This window comes from Bos javanicus, chromosome 4 (assembly GCF_032452875.1).
Source record: "Bos javanicus breed banteng chromosome 4, ARS-OSU_banteng_1.0, whole genome shotgun sequence".
NCBI classification, from domain to species: Eukaryota; Metazoa; Chordata; class Mammalia; order Artiodactyla; family Bovidae; genus Bos; species Bos javanicus.
The window spans coordinates 69,570,535-69,594,681 of record NC_083871.1 but is presented as its reverse complement, the minus strand read 5'-3'; the positions used below and the strand labels follow the sequence as shown (position 1 = coordinate 69,594,681).

The 24,147-nt window shown below is 50.9% G+C and overlaps 2 protein-coding genes and 1 long non-coding RNA gene across 6 annotated transcripts; 1 reads left to right on the top strand and 2 right to left on the bottom strand.

The window, feature by feature from the left end:
* Positions 1-19: 19 nt before the first annotated feature.
* Positions 20-14,941, bottom strand: HOXA3 (homeobox A3). 4 transcript variants are annotated; one of them, XM_061414284.1, is made up of 4 exons: positions 14,859-14,941; positions 11,612-11,839; positions 3,154-3,799; positions 20-1,729 (listed from the first exon to the last, which is right to left on the bottom strand). In XM_061414284.1, exons 3-4 carry the CDS (start codon positions 3,677-3,679, stop codon positions 927-929), a joined length of 1,329 nt encoding a protein of 442 aa, XP_061270268.1. In that variant the 5' UTR covers positions 3,680-3,799; positions 11,612-11,839; positions 14,859-14,941; the 3' UTR covers positions 20-926. The 4 variants fall into 4 exon arrangements, with proteins under 4 accessions (XP_061270268.1, XP_061270267.1, XP_061270270.1 ...); XM_061414283.1 differs by lacking the exon at positions 11,612-11,839 and having other exon boundaries at positions 14,859-14,939; XM_061414286.1 differs by lacking the exons at positions 11,612-11,839; positions 14,859-14,941 and adding an exon at positions 10,844-11,597.
* Positions 6,864-15,180, top strand: LOC133246225 (uncharacterized). The gene is made up of 2 exons (XR_009735953.1): positions 6,864-6,951; positions 14,204-15,180. It is a non-coding gene; the product is annotated as an uncharacterized LOC133246225 (long non-coding RNA).
* A 5,632-nt stretch (positions 15,181-20,812) lies between these two features.
* Positions 20,813-23,126, bottom strand: HOXA4 (homeobox A4). The gene is made up of 2 exons (XM_061414295.1): positions 22,400-23,126; positions 20,813-21,847 (listed from the first exon to the last, which is right to left on the bottom strand). The coding sequence occupies exons 1-2, from the start codon at positions 23,010-23,012 to the stop codon at positions 21,501-21,503; spliced, it is 960 nt and encodes a 319-aa protein (XP_061270279.1). The 5' UTR covers positions 23,013-23,126; the 3' UTR covers positions 20,813-21,500.
* Positions 23,127-24,147: the final 1,021 nt, after the last annotated feature.

Here is a 24,147-nt window from a genome sequence, read left to right as displayed (position 1 = left end):
AATCTCTTCTGAACACGGATATTATTCAGAATAAACTTTATTTTTTTTGTTTTGTTTCTCAGAATGTGAGCAGCAAGGAATGTAGAACTTTCAAAACAAATCTAGCATTTTTCGCGTTTACAGATTTTTTTTTTTTTCAGTTTCGCCGGATGTTACAAACCTAAATCACTGTTTTCAAAAGCTGGATCCTCTCTGGTATTATTGCATCATTACCATCTTTATAAAGGAATTATATTTCCCTTTCGAATAAAATTTTTTTCTATGTATGCCAATACACCATTGAACAAAAGGCCCAAGAAACCTTCTGAACAATCAGGGTACAGAATTTCTTTAATATAAATACAGACGGATGGGGATAAATAATATTTAAAACTTATTCAATGCTTGCAAAAAAAATATAAATAAATCTGACTTCACCAGCATACACACACGGAAAGACGTACACTTAGTCATCCTTGTACAGGGAGCCCCTGTCTCAAAGCGCCTTTGATTTTTTTCTCGCTCTTTACAAGAAGTGCAATAAAAAAAAAACAAACTAAAAATTAATTGCTTCCCCTCGGGAGCCATAATGTACGAACAAATTCACATTGAACAACTCGGCTAGAAAATTTGTTCATATACCCTGTTTCTGATCAAAGAGTAGAGAAGGTAAAGGGTGCGAGGCCAACGGCCCAGCGAGGGGCGGGAGCAGATACATATCGCTACTGATACCAACAGCCATTCCAGCAACCAAGATTGCTACGTCACATAAACCATAAAAACGTGTTACCAAAGAAAACAAAACGGGTCGGGGGAGAGCGGGGCGGGTGGAGAAGAGAGGAAAGGGAGGTGCAGAAAGAACCTTAAAACAAAAAAAGCAAATGAAGAAAGATGGGCGGGGGGGGGGGGGGGGGAGACTCTCCTGGCGTGCAGCCCCAAGCCCACCATCACAGATGGGTGAGCTTGGGGGCTTCCTGAATTCTTCCCTGAGAAGGATGGTGGGCGGTAAGGTCCGTGTAGGTTGGATGCGGTTCCCCTGGCCCGGGCCCATGATGGTGACCGCTACCCAGTGGCCCAGCACCCCCGTAGTCCATGGCAGCCGAGGCTGTGTGGGGCAGGTGAGTTAGGCCAAAGAGGGGCGGGCCAGAGTTGCTCATGGGCTCCACGTAGCTGCCCCCTACAAAGACGGGGCTTCCCTGTAAGTGTGGAGTCCCATAGCTGCCGTTGCCCTGCAGGCCATGCGCGTGTGGATCATAGTCAGGTGTGCCCCCCGCGCCCGCGCCTGCCGCCGTGTAGCGTTTCTGTGGAGGCGGCGGTGCGCAGCTGGGCAGGGGCGCAGGGTAGGAGGCGGGGGGTAACCCATAGGCGCCCTGAGGGGGCTTGGAGAAAGGCGGGGGCGACTGGGGCTCGTATGGGACGCTGTTAACCAGCGAATGCATAGAGTTCAGATAACTGCCAGGGCCGGGGGGCACGGGACTGCGACTTGGGGACTGACCCCCTGATGACGTCAGCATGCCCTTGCCCTTCTGATCCTTCTTGTATTTCATGCGTCGATTCTGGAACCAGATCTTGATCTGGCGTTCAGTGAGGTTCAGCAGGTTGGCCATCTCCACCCTGCGCGGCCGGCACAGGTAGCGGTTGAAGTGAAATTCCTTCTCTAGTTCCACCAGCTGCGCGCTTGTGTAGGCCGTGCGCGCCCTCTTGGATGATGCCTGCCCAGGTGGGCTCTTGTCACCTGCGCAGCTCTCCCCTGCGAGATCAGAGGAGAGAGGAAGAGTGGCATCAGGGGCTGCCCCGCCCAGCCCCTGACCTAGCCAGGCCCCTCCTTCCTCCAGGCCCCAAAGATCCCTCCATCTATCAGGGCCCAGAAAGAGGAAGAAGGACGTAGGTACTATTTTCTGTCCTGGTAGGGAAACAGTGTCAGCAGTTTCTCACTGACTAAAGCTGCAAGTCATAAGCCTCTCCAAGGGGGCAAGGAACAGAAAAGCAGAACGCCCTGTTTGCATTCCTACACTGTGTTTCCCTTCTGGAGCTATTCAGTTTCTGGTTCATCTCCTGATCCTTTGCCCTATCAGACTACAAGCTCTGCGTGGGCAGGTCTCATTCTGTTTATTCCCTTTACAGTAACTGGAATGTGGGGCACCTAATATACACTCAATAAACCTTCCCTCCATCACTATCTCACTGAAGGATTGGACAGTTGCCTCCACTGGCCTCTTATTTACTCTGTCCAGTAAAGAGGACTGGAGTGGAAGCTCCAATCTGGAAGGCTTTCTCTGGCCAAAGAAGGAGATCCCATTGAAAAGAAATCCCGTTTCTGGTGGGGAGGCCCAGGCATCTGGTGCTGGATGCCATTAATTAGGGTTCTTCATGTCACCAAGCAGCATGCCCCAGCTATGCCCACTAATCCTGACCCTCCTTTTCTCCCTGCTCCCCACCCACCCCCCCTCCCCCTGCCCTGCCCCATTCCTGGCTCCGGATGGCTCCAGATGCTCAGGTTCAGAACAGAGCTCTAGCAACTGGAGAAGGCAGTGGCATAGGAAACCAAGATGCTGGGAAGCACAAGACCCAGAGCCTGTCCTGGAATCTGGTTCCAGGAGGACCATGTGGTTCCCATTAAGATGACAAGGCTGAATCCCCTCCCCCAGGAAATCCCTGGCGACCTTCATTGTACTAAGTCTGAGCAGGGCCTTCCCAGAGGTAAGGCAGCCACTCCATCTGCTGGAGCAAAAATTAAAAATAGGTTCTGATTATAGGCAGACCATTGATTCTGACTTGGAGGCCTGCTTTTATTCTGCCACATTTCCTTGTGGGGTAGGTACCACCGTTTCATTAGAAATAAGGAGCTGTGCTAAAAAGAGAAACAGTGGTGCCCATGTCTGTTCTGCCCAAAGGTCCTAACTCTACAAGCAGGTATTCCAAAGTCACTAGGGCCCACTTGTTCTTAGATCCAGAAAGACTCATCAAGTCTCCCTCTAGGGTTTCCCAGGCACACAGAGTCCAATCATTTCCCTAGTTGCAAAGACTCTGGAAACCTTTGAGGGTTGGGGGAAGGAGGAGCAGTGAATTCTGGAAATATTCCAGCGCTCCCAGACCCTGCTGGCTGTGGCTGGAGGTGGTTTGGGGGGCTGGAAGCCAGGATGGAGGGCCCTCTTGCGCAAGGCACCTCTTTACCTGAGCTGGAGCCGCTGGTTTTCTGCTTTGTGTTTTGCCGAGACTCTTTCATCCAGGGGAAGATTTGTTTGGCCACGGTGGGCGAGTTGAGGAGGGGGCTCTTGGCTGCACTGGAGGGGGTGGGGTTGCTGCTGCCATTCTGAGGTGGGGAGACTGAAGAGGGGGGCGGGGGCGCGGCAGGGGTGGGTGCAGGGGGCTGCGGCGGGGCTGGAGGCTGCGGTGGGGCAGGGGGCGCAGCCTGAGGTGGCGGTGGGGCCAGGGGCGGCTCGCCAAGAACCGGAGGCTGGCTGGGCGGACCGCTCAGGGTGCGCAGACAGGCCTCGCTCAGCTCGTGCGCCTTGGGGTGGCTCCCGGCATTTGCAGGCGACTGGAGTGAACAGGCGGGTCGGTGGTACTCGCCATCGGCGCCCAACGCTGTGGATGCCGGGTACGGCTGCTGATTGGCATTATAACCGAACCCGTTGGCTGCCTGGTAAGGGTAGCCACCGTAGATCGCCGAACTGTCGTAGTAGGTCGCTTTTTGCATCGCGTTGTTTCACGATCTTGATCGCACGCTCTGACAGAGGCTTGACACCCGTGAGGGCGCACATTGGCACGCCCCCGCGGTCACGTGACGCTCCGCAGCCAATGGCCGCCCCGCGCAGACCTGGGGGGCGAGAATCGCAGCGCCGTGAGGGCTCCGCGCAAATCCATCTTACTCTCAATAGCTAAGTGACATGAAAGCCATAAAAGAAAAAGTGGTCAGCAATATTTAGCAGCACGACTTGGCCCCGGGCGCAGAGAGCCGCGCTATAAAAAGCCGCTGGAATTTACTGGCAGCTACAAATATTTGCTTAACTTGCGTCTGGAGTTGGGGGGTTTTCCAGGGAGAGAGGAGGAGAGAAAGAGGTCGGGAAGCCGGGGCTGGAGTTCAAAAGGAGAAAGGCCTGATGGGCTAGAAAAGAACAGGATTCGAATCCCTTATTTTCCAGGGAAGAAGAAACTTGGGGTCTCCCCTCCTTGCATTCCTCCCTTCTGGAGATCATGGGGAGGGGCAAAGGAGAGTTTGGGTCACCAACGTTTCCTCCAGTATTTTCTTTAAGATTAATATATGCCAAAAGAACCCATGACGCGGGGTGACTTCCCATCCAGGCCCTTCTTGGACCTTTCAGCACCCAAGAGAGGTACGCACAATATCTTTTCAGGCAATAGCCCGACTGGACCCTTGTTGATTTCAGAAGCTGAGCTTGTTAGACAGTTAATCTACCCTTGTGTAAGGATATGACCCACCTCCTCCTAATGAGACCTCTGTGGTCAAGAAGGGGAGAGAAAACGGTGGCTGGAACATTCCGGGTGGGAAAAGACAGACAACAAGACCCTCTCCAAAAAGTAAAACTCAAATCTTGAACAGTTCTTTACTCCTCCCTCTCCCTATTTCTCAGGCAGGTCCCAGCAAGCCACTCCCACCTCTTTCCCCCTGTTACAGAAGTCCCCAGACCCTCCTGCCTTGGACTTTCTGAGGTCCTGTTATTCAGGACAACTATCAAATTCTACCTGTTAAAACATGATGGATTAGAGAAAAAAAAAAAAAAACATCAGGAACCTGAAAAACCAGCGTCATCTCCATGACCACCGCTTGAACTCTCCTTCCAACTTAACGATAATAGGTTCTGTCTTAGAAACTGCTATGTAATTTGATGTATGGGGGTCATTTGGCTCCGGACAAGGGATGGAAGCACAAGCCATAAAATCCTGCCAGAGTTCTCTGATCTTTGTGTGCTGTTATTGTTGTTATGTGCTACTTGGCCTATTTACCTGCTTCAGAAATACAAAGTAAAGGACAAACCTGGAAAGCTAAAAAGCAACTGAAAGCCTTCTTAATCCCTTTTCATTTAGAAAGCATGTTGTAAAAGTGAAATCTGTTTTATGTTTTCACCTTTGCATGGTCAACCTCTAGCTCTCAGCTCAGAAAACTTTCATGTGAGTTCATATAGTCACCCCCACCACCACCACGCAATCAGAATGTTAGTCTCTGACCATTTAAGAAAATTACAATAACAAATTCATGAAGAAAAGGGTTTACACTTCATACCTCAACTATGTGTATTTGTGCCCTGGAGTTATTAAAGATTTCCAGAAATAGCAGACCCTTTGTTAACTAGAAAAAAATTAGTGTAATAAGCATCTACCAGTGAATGATTATAATTTTGGTTTTAATAATAGACTCTTTTGGATTTCATTATTAAACCAACAATCTGACCACCATCTGGAAAACAGGCACAATTAATTTTCCAGAACCAAAATTAAAAATTACAGCATCCCTTATCCGGAGTTATTGTATGTGATCTTGAGCCTGTACGGTTTCTCTTTTGGAAATAGATAGGAAGCTACAGATCCCATGATCAAAAGTAAATAAAGGATAAAATAAAATTTAAAACAGAATAGCAATTTAATGTCTGTTTCCTGTTCTTTCACTGAAAATAGTTCCAATTACATTTGGCAGTGTTAATGTCTGCCATTATAAATTTTTAAGATACTGGGCTTGTATCTTTGTAAAATAAAACGTCAGGTTAAGAAAATTACTCCAGACACTTGAACAGAAAGATATTAGATAAAACAAAATTAAGCTGATCTTGAACATGCAATATTTCAAGTGACTTGCTAATCCATTATCAGAGGCTACACCCGCCTGCGGCTTACTTAAGTCTTTTCATCAAGTTATGCATTGCCTTGTAAAATAATTTAAAATACCTTTAAACCTCTAAGAGCAAACAACAAACTCCATAATCTCAAAATGTGAACTCACCCACCAAAGCCCTTCCTATTGTTTGAGGCCCACCTTGGGGCCCACACAATCCACAAACCTCCTCTCTACCCCAACCCAGCCCCCAAAGTTTGCAACCTGGTAAAGAAGTTGGAGATTTGCCAGCCAGGAAACTTTGCTTGGCACCCCCAAGCAAAGGTTGGGGATGGGAGGAGATTCCTCTGAAAAGCTCCGTTTCTGGAGAATAACCCCCAGGTGCAAGAACTGAAACAGAGTTGAGGCTAAACTGACTGCAGGAAGCAAGCCCTATTGTCTCTCTGGAAGATCTGCCCAAATTCAACCTCCTTCCTTCAGACACCGCTCTCTTTTTCCACTCCCGCCCCTTCCTCGGCCTGCCCTCACCCCGAGTTCAAACGGGAACGGCGGGTAAGAGACCCCGCGTCCCCTCGCCCACCCCTTCCTCTCCTTCCTAACCCCGAAAAGTTCAGGCTGGGCTTGGGAGAGGGAAGAGGTGGGGGCGGGGATGGGAAAGCGGCCTGAACTCGAAGTGTAAGGGTATCAGTCACTGCCGGGAAGGAAGCTCCGGCTTGTGAACTCTTCTTGAACCGAGATTTAAGTCTGCAGCCATAAATCACCGAGACGTAAACTCCACCATTCAGCGCTGAGAGCGGCCGGTTGGAGCCCTGCTTACCTTAACTTCTGACGAGCTCGGGCTCGGGCGCAGGCTCGGGCTCCGGCCCCCGGCCCGGCTCGGCGGCCCGGCCGGGTCCCCTCGGCGCGGGATGGGCACCGACCCTCAGCATCGGCCGAGACGGCGGGCGGGAGGGAGACCCTGAGGCCCGGACGTCGCGGTGCAGAGCTTGGCCGCCTCGCTGCTCCGGCACGGCTAGCCCAGGGCGGACTGGGGCGGCTCGGACCCCCCCTCCCACCCACCCCACCCACCCTCCCCTCCCCCACACCCCCGCCCCCTGCCCTTCCCGAGGGCAGCAGCCGCGGCCCGGAGATAAGCGCTAGCGCGGCGCGGGGCTCTGCCTGGGCTAGTGGCACCGACTTGGGTATGTTTCTTATGAATATTACACGCGGAGCAGCGTCTGGTCGGGGGGTGCGGTGGGGGTGCTGGGGGCGGGCGGGAAGGGAGGCCGAGGCGGCCGGGTTGGGGGGGAGGACGCCGCCGGCGTGGGGGATGGGGCGGAGGCGAGCGAGAGGGGGAGCTCGGCGGCAGCGGGGGGGGGGGGGGGGCAGTCTCCCCCCAACCCCCAACGCCCTCCCTCTCCCCGCTCCTAAGCGTCACTAAAGTCCAGGAAAATTATGCTAATGAGGACAAACGGCTCTCACAAAGGGGCTCTCTTCCTGGGCTCTATTTCTTTGGAATCCGTTTGAGAAACTACCTTACCCCATGCTCTGAACATTTCCAGTTGCGGGGCAGAGAACCAGGAGAAGAGAGTTCCCCAGACTTTGGGCAGTTTACCTCACCTGCCACCCCCAAGCTGAGAACCTCAAAGCCAGTCTCTAGGGGCTGGGACAGGGCCTCCTTTCTTGGGAGTCCTCCCCCAGAGCCAACTGGGCTTTCTGGTTATATTTTTTCAGGTGGAAATCCTTGAAATCCTGGCGGCCGGGAGGGAGGTAGCCTGGGGGAGATACGGTTTGTCCAGGCAGTAAAACGGGCCGCTCTGGGCTCAGGTACACACAAAGGTGTTAGAATTCTAGGTGTCCAACCCTTCTGTACCCATTTCACAGTACAAACACGCGGCTCACTCTCGGGCTAAGACACCTCTGACCCCAATAGGAAACCGCGTCTATATTTTCTGCCCTAATTAGTGGCAGATAGGGACGCTGAGCAGAGGAAAGGCCCAATATGCCCAGCGATTTTGCCAAAACTTTAAGGAGGATAGTCTTTCTCCCTCCTAATGCCTCCCTCAACTTTCCAGATTCGGAAGTGAACTCTGTCAGGATATGTGTGTGGCAAAAGAGAAATGGAGCATTCGTGCAATTCCAAGGTGTCAACGGCCGGTCCTTCTCAAAGGAAGGTGTTAAAAATATAAGTAGTATGTTTAAACTGTCAGGGAGCCAAAGTGTCACCTTAGAGCAAAAACAAAGCCAAGGGAAAAGGGAGAAATCAAAAAGCACTCCGGGCCAGGGTGGCCTCATGCATACCAATGGTTTTTGTCATTTATGGCTGGGCAAGATTTATGACTCGGCGCCCCAAAGCTGTAAACAGAGCACAAAACAGCAAACACTTGCTCCTTATGGCATACTGCTGCAGCGCGACTTGAAAGGGGGAGCGAGGCAGCGTAGGAGGCAAGAGCCGGCCGCAAAAATCCGCTCGGCGGCATTTTCTCTTCAAACCGGCTGGGTCGGATGTAGCATTTGAAGAAAGAAGGCGTGGGTCAATAATCAACCCGCACTTTCTCCTCCAAACTGCTGACGCGACTCGCCGCCTTCTCAGCTAAGCCAGCTGCCGGGAAGGCCCGCTCTCCGTGAGAACCTGCCAGGGGAGGGGACGGCCCGGGGCGCCGAGGTGAGGGCTGGGGGACCCGGGACGCATACCTTTCCGCCGGCGCCCAGAGAGGCCGGGAGCCGCCGAGCAGGGAGCCCAGGGAAAGATAGGGCGGGAGCTTGGGCCAGGACCTCCTCTGGGCAGCGGGCAGAAGTGGGGCTCGGACCTCAAGACTAGGGTCTGGCGACCTGGCACGCAGATTGCTGGGGCCCAGGCCTCTCTGCTAAAATCCAAAGGACTGATCTTTGGAGCCAGATGGGTGAATTGATTAAAAATAATAATGTATAATAGCTGAAGGATTTTTGTTTGTTACTGCTTTTTTAAAAGGAAAATATCGCCTGTCGATTTCAGCCCCTACCCAAGCGCCCTAAGTAAATCCCGCAGCCATTCACCCGGCTCCACCAAAACCACTGAGGTTCTCTCTGGGGAGAGGACCCCTTGGCTCCCCCAGTACTCTTAAGCCCTGTTCCCTGCCCCCATCTCTCACCCATGAAGACTAGAAGAAAACATATTTTCAGCACTAGAAGAGTGTCTGGAACATCAGAAGTGCCCTGGTGCCTTTCTATCCTTTACAGAAGTATCTTTATGAACTTATCTGTGAGAGCCTGTGGGTGGCTGTGCAGCCAGGGAGGAAGGTGGGGAATAACTGTTGGCTACAAAAGGCACAGAAATCCCAGGTTGGGGAAGAAAATCAATGAGGAAATAAGCTTGCTTCTGAGGGTGAGGTTGGCATTTTGAGGGTAAAGGGGGAGACTAGCCTTTATTTTTTTAATGGCTATAGTTCAGCTATGATGGAGTGGCTTTGGCTCTTTCCATGTGGGAAAAACCAACCAGTTCTCTATAAATACCTCTACTGGCTTCTGTCTGTGTACACTTTTATACAGAACCAGCTCGGTAGTCCATCCTTAGATATTTATTCCACTTGCTGGCACTGAAGCGACAATAAAAAGATGCATTTAACAAACCTCTATTCCTTCTCTCATTCTTTCTAGTGAAACTATATTATTTATGAGTCTTTAACTGGGTCAAAAATGCGCCAGAACTGGGTCATAAATCATATGAAATGCTGACAAGTAATTGAACAGCAATTAAAGCTTACATTTTATTTCCAAGGGGTGTTTTAGAGCACTTGAAACGGCCTCAGTTAAACACGGTTAGTGCCTGGGCCAGTAGCGGGGAGGGCTGAAGCAGCCCTTCTGTCTGGGGAAGTAAATCTCACTCAAGTAGGGGAAATCTGATTTGATTTCTTTTTTTTTTTTCCCCCAGTGCGGAAAGTTTTGGGGTTTTTTTGTTTGTTTGTTTGTTTTTAAGTCAGGACACAGATCCGATTCCCAGCTCCTTTGTAGGCATCCCTTTTCTCTGCTCCAAGAACTTCAGCAGAGGAAAGTGAAATTTCCCTCACCTTTTTAGGGAGTTTCCATCCTTCCTATGGGGTCCCTAAAGCCCAATTAGCTCGGGCTTTCCCAGTAATTTGGAAGCTATTTAACTCTCATCTGCCCCCATTCTGACTACAGCACTGCTCCTGGGACTCTGAAGATGTCTGCCTCTGCTTTCTGCAGACTTTGCTTTCAGACTTCCCTCCAGCCCAGGGCACACCGGCCAGTTCTCCAACTCTCCTAGCCGGCTGGGGGTGAAACAGGGGGCGCCCCAGCCTTGTGTCTTACGAAGCTCAGCTAGCTCCAGCTCCCTCCTTTCTCTGTCTCCTGAATGTTAGAACAACAGAGCTTCTGGGCATTCAGCATGCTTGCCTCCAGCCCAAGCCTCTCCTAGATTTGAGCTGTCCTTCTCCACCCCTGTTCAGGCAAAGGGTACTCGGGCAAACAATGGCTAGTCCTCAGGGTCTGGCTCCTTCAGTCTGGCAAGTGGGAAAGCGCGTGCAACCACCTAACACTGAACAAAGTGGCCCGAAGCATCATCAATAAAATGGCAGCGCATCTGGACACTCATTGATTTCTCTCCCCCAGCTGCTCTGGCTGTCCAGGTCAGCCTTCACCCTCCATCCTAGCCAGCAAACACGGCTAAACGGAGCAATTCCCCTTCTCCTTCACTCAGCCCCCACCCTCTCCAGGCAGTTCCATCCAGCAAGCTGTGAGCTGCGCTCGGGCCACCTTGGCTGGAGCCGGCAGTGCTCCAACACTCGCATCCGCCAGGGGCTCAGCTTCTGGGACCCAATTCCCGCTGCAGTGGACAAAGCCACTCGAGTGTTGGAGGCCACCAGGCCCACCTAGTAGCCCCCAAATGCTCTTTCCTTTACACCCCCCAACACTTGCCAGGGAATTAAATGCAGTCTGAGGCGCCACTGGGGATCTTTCAAATGCTTTCGATTCTAAGGAAGAAACAAAGGAAGAGAGGCGCTGAGGGTCCTGTCCATGAACCAGGGTCTCCTCGCCTGACCTTTGTCTCTCTCACAGCCATAACTCACTCCAGATATGAACAATCAACAGAAATACCTTAAAATAAATTCCATTCTCCCGGTGTGGCCTGGAGTCCCATCGGCTAGCTCGCCCAGAACCGCTCCATGAGCGCTGAAAACTGCAACCCGCTAGGAGAGCACTCTCCGGAGAAGGGGAAGAAGGAGGAGGTGGGTGCGTGGGGGTGGGGGAAAGCTCTCGCTCTGTAGAGAATCTAGAAAACGTAATCACAGGCAAAGCCCGTCTGGGTCTCCGCTCCAAATGCCACAATAATGCGCTGTATTATGTGCTCACGTGGTCATACGTCAACTTAAATCCTTTTATTTGAAATAGGGAATCACTGAAGGAACTACGTTTCCAATCAGAACATTTAGCTTTCAGGGAGGTGAACTGGGGGACCTTGACCAGCAATGGGGAAGTTTTATCCAGGACAGTAGGACACTGGGGCATCTCCCCCCATCCCAACACTCATCACACAAGGCCACTTAGCTCCACTTACATTTCTGTACACATGAGTCAGCACAAGGGAAGAGCAATTCTGTCCCCATTCTCACAGTCTGAAGAACTTTCCTTATAGTCTCCCACTTACACACAAGCTGAACCCAAAACACCCAAGCACTCCAGTCTCCCCTGGCCAACTGGCCAGTATATCAAAAGGCAAAAGGTGCTGGCCCTGTTTCCAGAAGAAAACCCAGTACTAACTGGCCTCTTCAGTGGACTCCCTAATGGCCTGCCATTGTATGGAGTTTGCTCACACCCACACCATACACCACAGTCACTGGAGAAACCCAAAAGGCCCATAATTACCTGACAAAAGGCCGAAGCACCTCCTCCAAGTCCAGCTGGTTTTGATAGGAGCCCCCTACAAGAGAGATGCTTGGCTCTAGAGTGGTGGGTCAGGGTTGCAAAATCTGGAGGGACCAAGTGTCCAGGCCAAATCTGCACTTACACATTTCCTTAGTGCATAGCTGAGTGATACATGAAATTACAGGCTTCTAATGATGAAAAATGTAAGGGGAAATGATCTAATTGTCGCTGCAAGAGAGGGGAAAAAAAAAAAGAACCAATGTTTGCTGGCATCCCTTGAAATAACCTACAAGACAACCTAAGACCCTTTCTGCAGACAAGTGTGTCCACTCTCCTCAAAGACAACTCTGTGTCCACCATCAGAAACTGAACGGGACCAACTCTGCTCATGAGGAACCTGGCATTCCCCCTCCTCATCCCACTCCAACTCCTGCCTTCTGCTTGGGGGCTCTGTCCACTGACTTCAACAGTTCACGTTTTCAGAAGCCATCTAAAAACTCCCTCTTTTCAGGTCTTTGTTTCTAACTTGGGGAATGCTCTGAGGTGGTAAGATCCTCATGCCATATTCTTTTGTTCCTTGAGAGTGGGTCTTCAGCTGGCTATGACTCTCTAAGCATGAGGGCTCACTTGTAGCAGCTGCAGAAAGCTGTGCATGGTTCTTTCCCTCCCCTTCTCCCCTGCAGAGGGACAGAAGGCGCCTGGTGAGAAAATAAGGCCCTCAGCAGAGGCCTGGTCATGGGGGTGTCCAAATGAGAAGGGCAATAAAAAAGGAGGAGGCCTAATTCCTTGGAAGTAAGTCCCGGCCTAAGCTGGATAAAGTTCTGTCTATGGGATAGCTAGGAGAGAACCCCTATGTGAACCTTCCCAGCTCTGACCTAAGTCACAGGCTACAAAGTAAGAACCCAAATCGAAAACCAGCTTCTCTCAGGTTTGGGGGGTAGGGGTCAGGCCCAAAGGCTCTTTTCAAAAGCACTCTCTGGTTTCCCAAGGACTCAGACAACTAATACACTGGCCTCTGCTCCCCTTACCCCATCCATCCATATAATTTCACCCTGAGCTCTCCAGATAGCCTGGCAAACTCCCTTCCTTGCCAACTAAAGTTTCTGCATAGGCTTCAACTCAAAAATGAGAAGAGGCCCCCTTTAGAACTCTCAGAGCAGTCTGGAGCAAACCGAAATTCCGAGGCGATAAATCAATGAGAGAAGTCTTTGGTCCTGCTTCAGAGAAATGCCTTAATGCCAGAAAGGCCCAGCAGCATCTCAGCTTCAGCTAGGAGCCTCTATACCTCTATTAACAGCCCAGTTAATGCTTCAACTGCTGTTTAACAATTAACATTAACGACTTGGAGTGGGATGGGGTGATTGGGTGGGATGTGAAGGGAAAAATCTGAACAAGTCAAAGGAAGTTTCACTTTTGAAGTGAAAATGGCTTCCCTAAGAGAGATCTTGGTCTGGCCAAGCCCCCAGGGAACCAGCAGCTGAGAGTCCTCCTTCACCACTCTGAAACCCACTTTCCTGAAGCAAGGCTATGGGCCTTTTATGGTTCCGTTTTGTTCCAGAGAACAAGAATAGAGATGCTCAAGTATCTAGGCGCAGGTTGGGAAACCCAGCTGCCAGTTCCCCCTTTACTGACTCCTCCACTCAACCTGGCCAGGGCTCGGACACAAGCCCTAGATCCATGCAATGGAGCCAAAACAGCACAAAGTTGTCTTAGAAGGAGCAAGTGACCAAGGATACAGAGCTTTAGTCAATATTTGCAAGGCTGTTGGCAGATTAGCTATATCTGTATTCAAACACTGTAATCTGATTTCTCCGTCAAAAATACACTTAACATTTTTCTCCCTTTACTTAACTGTAGTGGTTTTTTCTATTCAGTGTCAGGTAAGGCCCTTAGCCCACTGTGTGTGTGTGGGGGGGGGGGGGGTTAGGGGGGCAGGTTATAGATCATTATTTAACATGAGATATTTCCTGTGGGTGCAACTACAGTACAAATGGGCTCCAAGTTCTCTTGGATGTGTATTATCATTTTATACCCCTGGCCACAGACCTCTGCAACTGTTTACACATGCGGTGGTTCTGTTATGTTCTGAAATGCAAATCCTAAGTACATCTAAGTTACAAATTCCTGAAATGCTCTATCTATACTTGGGATAAATAAACATACAGTAGCTGAGAAAGTACCAGCTTTACTATTACTCTGTTTACTTCCTATCTGATAAAGTAATAATTGTATCCAGAACACCTTATCAGCCCTAGAGCATCAGTGAATAGTGTTTCAATTAATTAACAACCTGATATCTATTGTAGGAGCAGATTTTAGGGAAGACTGAGGCCTAGGGAATAGAAGATTTAAAAAAAATCTCAGCAAACTTTTAAAAATAAATAATTCCTAAAAGAACAAAGCAAATCCATTCCTTCATCCCACGCTTTTGAAAGCTATTCCAGCGGCCCCTCCCCCAAATAGGCACGAAATTTATGGATCTTTTACAAGGTAATAAACCACAGTAACTACCTCCCTGCATCCCAAACTAAGAGAACAAATTAAGCCAGAACTTGGAAAGAATTTTAAAGAGTTTTCTCTTGTTCTAAATAGGAAAAGAAAACGACGAGACACAGAAAACCCGTGCTTTTCCCACAGGAAGATCAGTGGATCAGTCCGGCTAAAGAAACCGAGAAGCCCAGCTGCCAACGATGGTCTACACATTTGAAATACAGCAACTTCCCTCTTGCCAAGGAAAGGCAAGACGATAGGAGAAACTACAAGGCGTCGAGGCACGTTTTCTGCGCGCAGACCTGAGGCTGACCACAACGGCTGAACTCCCAGGCTCCGCAGGCGCCGTGAACAGTCCACAAGGAGAGCGGCCCACGCGGCTACCGCCGCGCCCGTGGCCTCTACTAGTAGGCTTTGGCCCTGCTGTTCCGTGGAGCGGTTCGGTTCGTCTGAGGCATGCCCGAAGAAACACACACGCCCTTCTGAGCCCCCCACTCGCCCCCGCCCCCGACGAACACACATCTTTGGTTTCTGCAACCGCCCCTCCTGCACGAAGCCGGTCTGGGGTAGAGCTTTGTCGCCGAAGCCCTCGCTGGCAGGGCGCGCAGCTGAGGGGAACTCCTCAGAAGTTATATATTGACCAGCACCTCTTTCAATACTGACCAGCTAGCTGCAAGGGGTGGCAGCTGCCAGGGAAAGTAAACTTCTTCACCGGTGCGAGGGCCGGCGCGGTGAAGAGTTGGGACGCAGCGCTTACCTCGAAAGATGTCCAAGGCTGAAGCCGAGAGTGTCTCTAGCTCCGGGCGCTCAGGGACTCCCCGTTTCCGGCATCCGGCGGCTCTGCGGACAAACAAACAGCAGAGGGTGAAGGGCGGCCGCGGAAGAAAGGACTTGGAGGAGCAGAGTTGGAGGCGCCGGCGATGCGGGTGCCCGGGTAGCCCCCGGGGTGACGCGGACTCGGAAGAGTCGCCAGGACACTCGCCCATGTGGTGCACTCATTGCTCGAAAGGTTCCGGTCTACAAATGGCCTGAAGGTGGTGATTTATTTTTGTAAAATAAATACATACTCCATCTCCGCACCCACACTTTTTTTTTTTCTTTCTTTCTTTTTATGGCGGGGGGGGGGGGCGGGGGTGCAGGCGGAGGAAGACGGGAAGGTGGAAGAGGCTTTCTGTTGGTGCCCTCCCTCTGCTGCAAGAGCTGCTCTCGCACCTCAACTTGGGAGTGTGAATGCACGCTTTATTTTCTTCTGCTAACAAAGGGAAGCCTTGCCTGGGAGCATTCAATCACCGGCTCTCCTGAAACCTCACTAATAGTGTTCATTTTTGTTTGGCGCGAAATCAGACTCCGGCTCAATCCATGGGCCAGGGGCAGTTTTGGAAGGTTTTGTCTTCTGGTTCATTCAAGCCCTGGGGCGTCCTCTCTCTCGGCCCCAGTGGGCTGGCGGGATCACCATAGCACCCAGTCCCTCTGAGTAGGCTAGCTATGGTTGCTGGAAGTGGGGGAAGTTGGGGAGGATGCAGGTATTAGACAATACCCCATCTGGGGACCCTATCCAGCCTCCCTTTACACAGCAGCGGCCAGTCCCTCCAGGCCCTAATTCTGTTGCTGCCGCCTCCCTCCAGATATTTGCAGCCCTCTCTTGCTCTCTAACTGGCAAATGGTCAGCCAGCTTTGGGGGGATAGGGTGAAGACACTGAGGAGGGGCAAAGAATCCTCCTGGGTGCTGGGTCCCTGGCTTAGAGAAGTTCTCTGCTGGGCTGGGACTCTGAGGTCCAGTTGCTTCCACAGCCCTGTTCCTGTCCCACACTCTAGCCTGCCCAAATCAGCCCCAGTGGCTGTCCTGCATCCATGCAATCCTGCTAAGAGTGCCAAAAGGGGCTACCAAATAGCCCACAAGTCCCCTGACCCTCAGGCTTCATGGACCCCTAACACACTGAACAAGTGGATGCACACCAGCCCTTAACTGCTCTCTGCCACCACCTCGACCTGCAGCCCCCAGTGTCCATCAAGCACTTGGAACTCCGAATCCATGCTGGGCCCTTTTCCTCTATTCAAACTTGTCCTCTGTGTCCCCAAAGGGAGTGCCCCCTGGCCTTGCGGACAGTGGCCTGACCCTAAGCAAGGTGGGGCTTAGCTACCCTGCAGTTGCCACTCAACATAGTCCCAGAAAGATCCACTATGCCGCCATCCACCGCCACCCACCCACCCACCCACCCCCTGACTCTTAGGAGCATTGTAATTGTTATGGTTATTATTATTGTTGCTGTTTCCTTATCCCCAAGTCAAATATTCATGGCTGCAGTTCCACCATAAATCGTTCAGACTAATGAGTCACAAAGAGACGCTGCCCAGGTCTCTCCCCTGCAATGGCTGCCGCTGCCGCTGCCGCTGCGGCCTCTCTCTCCGGCGTTTTTGGCGCTCGCTTGCTCCCTCGCTCGCCGGGCGCGGGTGATTTATGAACACCGGGAAAATTGAACAAAGCCGCGCGCCCGTCCTGTGGTATCTCTGCAGCCTTCCCCAGTGTGAATCAGAACATTACCAACTGTCTGAGCATCAGTCCCACTTCATCACGAAAGCCAAGATGTGACCGCAGAAATCCCGAACCCGAACTCACGTTTCCCCGGTCGCGCCGCGCTCCCCAAACTCGCAGAAACCCTACGGAAAAAGCCCACGACCCAGCGTGGGTCGGCCAGCTCCGGGTCCTGCCCGCTGACGGCCTCTCTCCACCCCTCCTGAAACAGTTAAAAAGCTTTTGGATATAAATCTGAGGGTGTGTGTTTTTAAAAATCAAATAGGAAGTTGGGGGACTCACTTCTGAGATTCATTCCTAGTGAGGCCCTGACGACTACGATCCATTCCTGACGATCCACATTAATTATTTAATGAGTCACGTGACCACAAAGATTACAATTTCAATATCTCCCTGGAACAGGCACTACACCTTTATCTGCTGCAACCAGGGTCCTTGTTTGGCTTTTTTAGTTCCCAGGCCTCCAGAACCCAGACGCCCTTGACAGGCTCCGAGGCAGCAATCACCTACAGAAATCTCAGGGCTAGCATATTAGAAATAGTCATTCCAGGACTAGGAGAATTGTGGACAGTCAGATGCCCTGACATCCGTTCCCTCCTGAGTCCAGAGGTCAACCCACCTGTCTTAGCACACTGGCTACAGCAGTTTGGTTATATAATTTCCCCAACTGCTTTGGTGGCTCATCAGGCAAGAAGCCACCCTTGTTCCCTGGCCCCTGGACACCTGAGGCCCTCCCCTCAGTTTCAAGTGAAGCCCAGAAGCACATGTCTATTCCAGGCAGAAGAGGCTTCTGCAGAGAAAAGATGTCGGTACACTCACCCCATCCAAGATGAGACCCAAGACTCTATTCAAGCTACATACTGATTAACATAAAGAACATAAACGGGAAGCATTCAGCTGCCTCAGTTTCCTTATTGGTAAACTGAGAAGACTAAACCAAAATGGCATCCATTTCTCTTTCGCCTTGGACATTCTTTCAATCAAGGAATCTCTTTTGGCCCCAGGAATCAATCATAGAGCGAGTAGGGCTGGCCTGAAAGTAGTAGGGCTGGCCTGAAAGTGGGGATAGGGGAGAGTGGTTACTCCTGGAGTTTGGGACCTTGGGAAGAAGAGATGCCAGAGTTCCAAGACTGAAGTTTCAGGCTAAAATGCTTCACAGCAGCCCCTGCAGCCTCACTGCTACTGTCAAGGAGTCAGAACACACTCTCTTCCTCCTCCTTCCCAGCCCATACTCTTTGAGAGAGGAAGCAGAATTATTCTCAGGCTGGTGTATAGTACAGAGAAGGGGCAACAGGAGCAGCTGTTGGGAAAGGTGAGACTGAGTTCTTCCATACCGGACCACAACTAGGGATGCAGAGACTAAGGAAGTACAAAGAACCAACTCACCCACACCGGAAGTCCTAGGTTTCTGTTTGCTACATAGATTCTTTGGGGTTTTCTTTCTTTCCATTTCAAAGAACCATTGATCTGTTTCTATGTTGAAAGGGTGGTAGGACAGGCAGTGGTGAGAAAAGCAGCACAGTTTGGAAGCTCAAGGTATGGAAAGGGATAGAGGGAGAGAGAGTGATACCCGCTCCAAGGGGAGGAGGCTGAGAGGTGGGGGGAATGTGGGCATCCTGGGACAGCTAAATATAAAGTCAGAGATGCTGTCTGGAGGGCCCACTCACCATATATCTAGGTAATCTTCCCAGGAGCTCCATCCTGGGTATTAAGTACTCTACTATGCCTGTCACAGTTGAATTCCTGCTGTAATAAAACACCGGGTATATTGTAGATTTCAGCAAAACTAGGAAAGAGAGCCTGCAAAGTGCCATTTTTCTTCAGGGGGGGATAGTGTTAAGTACTTAATTCAAACTGTGACCATTAAAGTGTCTCCAATCCGATTTAGGTTGATTTCAGATGTTGACAAAACTTTTATCTTAGGAGTCATGCATAGTGTGGCTCTGTGACTAAAACTGATGAGTGTGTGTTAGAGGGAAGAAGGGGGAAAGAGAAAAAGAAGAAGGGACCATGTTTAAGGGTCATTTTGGTAGGAAACTTACAGAGCTTACACAAAATACTGTCTTTAAAGGTCAAGGGTTTGTGGGGCCCATAGGGTTCACGTAAAAAAAAAAAAAAAACAATTAATGAGATAGAAAATTTGTCCTCTGGGTGAACTCTTATGGTTGCCCTAGCAAGGGGCAGACAATGCAGGATTTTGAAACACAAAGTGAGATTTTCTAAGCTGTTATAACAAGCTCCCTTAAAGACCAAATCTGAAGCAGGTAAATCACTTGAAAAAATGAAATAATCATTTGGATCATTGTGGGTAATTTTGGCTTTGTAAACCTTACCAATACCTTAATAATCAAGACAGCTTGGGCAAAAACTGACATTCCGTCAGGGAATATTAGAAAAACAATCTTGATCTTCTCTCTTTTCTCGGATAGATTAAGAAAATCTCCTTCCACCCCCAAACAAGTGCCTCCATATGAAGTTAATGAATGCCCCCATATCCCTCCTTTCCTACCAAGGAGAAATATAAGAATTTACCTTAAATGATGATAATCTGCCAATTGAGGTTTTGCAGCTCGACACTCAATTTCCACCAAGAGGCTAGGCATTTTTTGAGCAGACAGCCAAGATGCTGAGTCTTTGCCCGAGACCACATTATTTGCAAGAAGATCCCTTGCTTCTCCACAGACTTTTCCCAGAGAATGCCTTTCAGAATTGCTGTTGAATTACAAAGAAGTATTTATTGTATGAGGTGATTAATGATTCCTGGGAAAATTGCTATTTTCAGCATGATTTAATTTCGTTTTACAAGTGCATGTAGTAGGGGGAGGGTTAATAAGTTTTTGCGGCAGTTGCAGGGCTTCCAGAGCTCCCTGGCACCCGTTCACTGTTCACACCTTATAAAATGCACTTTATGCCAGGTTTGGCCTGACTTGGGAAGGAATATATTTGTTTGCTCCTGAATTTTCTTGGGGAGAGGAGGAGGCCCCTCAGAGACTGGTGTCCACTTTCCTCTAAGATCTGGTTTGTTCCCAGGTAGAAAACGGATCACCCTTGCCTCTGGCACACAGACCAGTTGAGAAGGAAGGTCTAACAGCACTGACCACTGGCTACGTGTAGTTAGCCTCTGATGGGGAAATGCGGTTACAACTCCTTTGATACTGCAGAGGTGGGTGAGACCCCTTTCCCATCTCTGCTAAAATTATTACATGAACTAAAAACCATACTCATTCAAGGTCAGGTGATAGTTCTTATATTCTGGGACTAGGGGCTGTTGGTTTTCTCAGTCTTGTTGGAGATACTCCCTTCAGTGACAATGAAGTTAAATCCTCTTTGCTAATTTGTAAATGAGTAAGCAGATACTAGGGCTATGAAGATTGAGAAGTGGGGTTTGATTTCAGCCTTTTGAATCTAGATCTCTAGGTTGCACAGTGCGATCTGGTGATATTTAAGGAAGATGTCCCTGGTTCAGAGTTTGGCTTTCTTCCAACACTTAATACTCCCAGATCTACCTTGGTTATGGTGTCATTATGCTTAAGGTGTCATTATTCTTTCCTCCCAAGAAACTTTGGAGGATATACCAGAAAAATTCAGTTTATTTTTAAAGGTCTTGCTTGGAAAAAAAAAAAAAAAGAAGAAATGAAAAAACAAACAAAAATCCCAAGTTGCAGTTAGTGAAGGGAACCTTAAAAACGGCCAAGCGACAAAAAGCAATCTCAACTCTTTGCACAAACTATTTTTTATCTCCAGGGAAACAGGCAGATTAAGTGTGAAGGTGCAATAAATACCAAAGGGACCACTTCTTTCCAAGTGTGCTCAGAGTTCAGCATGTAGAACAGCTGCAGAAACTCGTGGGCCCGCAGCACTGCATGGTTTCACCTTTCATTGCAGAGAAGGACACGTTTCTATGCCTTACAGAGACTTGAAGCTTGAAAGCCTGGCCAAGTTTGGGAAGAAGAGGAGCCCTCTCAGAGCTCAAGAGCTTTCCTGCTCTTTGGAACTTTTCCCACAGTGGGTCAAACTTGACAAGAGTTCAGCTCAAGTTGAACAAATTATGTGAGCAGTCAGTCCAAGTGAATGCAACCCAAACCATCTACAGGATTTTTACACGAAAGGTCAACCATTTCAATTCAGAGAACTTTTCTTTAATTAAAAGTAGGAAACACACAAATATGTCTTAGAAATTTGTTTTTTAAACAGAGTTTATTCTTAGCACATGGCTTTCTACAGAGCCACACCACAATTTATACAGCTGCACATGGGACTAAATGCACTCTCCCTTCCAAGATTGTGCCTCAGAATTAGACAATATCTCCATAACAATATTTTAAATAAATGAAAGGAAGGGAAACCAACATGTGTCACATCTACCATCAAGGTCTATACATTTTTGAGAATTAAATAATCTTGTGAGGTCCACAGTGGCTACTCATTTATTCAGTTCAGTACAAGCTTTTATGAGCTGCCTTAAGGAGGGAGGGGAAGGGAAGGAATGTAGGAAAAGGGTCTGTTTTCTTCTGCTTGCAACAAATGTACATGTTCCCAGTCAACATGAGTTGTGTGACTGGCTTCAGCCATCTCAAAAGTATTTAATGCCAAGTGGTCCTTCTCAGGTACCCAAACCTGGCAGCCTTGTCCAGGCCAGCAGGTTGTTCCACCAGCCAGCATCCTGGTCATTGTCTTCTCTTCAGTGGCAAGCAGTTCACACACTTTCTTACCCGCAAAACATCTTCGTTTTATCATCCTTTTCTCCAAGTTGAGTTTTGTTTGGGGGGTCTGTTGTAGTCCAGATGGGGACGGGTGGATGGGAAAAGGGGCAGAAGAGAGGAGAAAAGCAGGTGAGGGACAGAACTGGTCTGGAGCTCTGGAACATTACATAGAGGAAGGAGTGAGCGCGGAGGCGCCCTGGTGGGGTTGAGGATGCAGATGCGGGCTCTGAGTTTGTGGTTTTCCTGGTGGGCCTGCTGAAGCCGAGCCGGAGTTGGAGGATCGCATCTTAGTGTTGGGCAGTTTATGATCTTTCTTCCACTTCATCCTTCGGTTCTGAAACCAGATCTTGACCTGGCGCTCAGACAAGCAGAGCGTGTGGGCGATCTCGATGCGGCGACGCCGGGTCAGGTAGCGGTTAAAGTGGAACTCTTTCTCCAGCTCCAAGACCTGCTGCCGGGTGTAGGCGGTTCGGGAGCGCTTGGGCTCCCCTCCATTATAACTGGGGTTGACTGAAAGCCCATAACCCCGAAGGAGAAAGCCAAGGAGGAGGGAGTGGAGGAGAGGGAAAGGAGGAGGAAAAAGAAGGTGGGGTGGGGAAGAGCAATTGGACATCATCATTATATAATAACCTGACACCAAGTTCACGCAAGATACATAAAACGGCAAAGAAAATGTTTCACAGGCTATTGACAACGGGAAACACCCGAGAGCCATAAAGAATAGTGCTGGGCATTGGGGCTGAAGAAAAGCTTCAAAGACACATGGCCTGAAGCCTCTGCCAGGGCAATTAAATTTATGGGGGCTATAATTACTGCCCTAACAGTTTGTCGTCTCGTAAATCTCCAGATAAAGGGACCCCGGGTACAAAAGGGTTCTCACACTGGAATCAGGCGGCTGGCTGGCGCTCACACACCCACATCCCACTGTAGCTTGGGCCAGTTGAGTGCTCCCCTCCCGAGGCCCTCTTCCCCTAGGGGCCTCTCCCCCGATCCCCGCCCCGACCCTGGAACCCGGCTCAGCCCCAGCCCACCCTTCCGCGCCTCCCCAGCGGCGCCACGTACCGGCGCTGACATGGATCTTCTTCATCCAGGGGTACACCACGGGCTCCTTGCCCTTCAGGCCCGGCGGGCTCTTGTCAGCCAGGAGCAGCGGGCACGCGGGGGCGCTACCCCCTGACGGGACGCCCGGGGTGGCTGGAGCAGCCTCGCAGCGCCGCTGGGGCGCAGGGGCCGCCGCACGATGCTGCGGGGGAGGAGGCGGCAGGACGTGGCTCGCGTGCAGGCCGTGCGCAGGAGCCTTGGCGTGCGCCGGGGGCTGCTCGGGCTGTGGCGGCTGCCCCGGGCTGGCGCCACCGCGGTAGCCATAGGGGTAGGCGGTGTCGGCCGCCCCATGCGCGGGGTAGAGCGCGGCCGCGGGATAGGAGGACTCGCGGGCGGCCCGCGGCGCGTAGTAGGAGGCTGGGGGCTCGCGACTGCCGCCCGCGTGGGAGAGCTGGGGCTGCTGCTGCGGCGGCGGCAGGTGCTGGGCCGCGGGCGCTGGGGGCTGCTGATAGCCGGGGCCCCCGCCCGGGCCGCCGTCTCCGCCGCCCGGGCCGCTGTGCTGCGCGTACTCCTCGAAGGGAGGGAACTTGGGCTCGATGTAGTTGGAGTTTATCAAAAACGAGCTCATGGTCATTAATTTGTGAAGTGCAAAAATACTAATTTTTCTCGCGTTGTCGTTTTTCTGGGCTCGCCGAGGCCCCTCCCCCTCCTGCCTCGTTTCCCATCCCCCCTTCCTCCTCTCCCTTCCCCTCCCCCGCTGTCAAGCACCCACCCCTCCCCCTCCCTCCGCCGCCGACGCCACCGAAGTTCGCGCCGCTCCTCCCCCCCGCGCGCGCGCGCGCGCCCTCTGTCCCGGCCGGCGCGCATCCCGCCCCGTACCTCCACGTGACCCGCCCCCGCCAATGTGCGCGCCGCGCGCGCGGACCCGGATCAGGAAGCGCGCGGACGGGTGATGGATACTGCTGTCCCACTTCAGCCGAAAGGAGGGAGCTGGTGCTTTGGTCCTCCAACCCCCCAACTTTGAGTCCCGCTGGCAATTCGGGGCCCACAGGCTTCTAGTTCTCTCGCATGCCGGGACCGAGCCTACGCCTGCCCTGGTCTAGGCCTCGGGGCAGGCATGCGGCCGCGGCCCAGCGCTGACCTCGGGCCCCAGCCTAGCTTGGTTTGGAGTCCTCCAGAGTTCGAGGCCGCCTAGGGGAGGGAATGGCGTGGGGACCAAGGCGAGGGGGGTGGTATTCCGTTTTTCATCCTGGCCCCGGAATAAAACGAATGGAGCCAACAGACCGGTTTTCTCACCAACTGATTCCTTCCTCACATCGTGCTCACCGCATCCGCGCCCGTTGTACCTTGTTTGAGAAGTCAGGCAGGAGCCAAAAAGGGTGGGTGGGTAAGCAGCTGAAGGAAATCGGCCCCTAGATTTGAAACAAGACTATTCCAGTACAACCGGATGAGCTTTTTTTTTTTTTCCTTTTAGAAGCAGAATTGATTTGGTTATTTCCTAAGAAAAACAAGAATTTCCTAATAGCGTCTCATTTGATGGAAGTGTCGATTCAGAATTAAATATGCTCGAATGTAGTAGGTGCGATTGTGAGAGAGAGAGTGGCCCAAGGGTGGGGATAGATAGAAGCGACGATGTCTTCACAAAATCCACCATTGAGACCACCAATTTCCTACTTCAGAACAATCTCCAAGCAAAAACAAGCTAAGGATAGCATAGGCATTGTGCCGACAGGTTTTTTCCCGCTAAGAATTTTGTTTTGTCTTCGGGT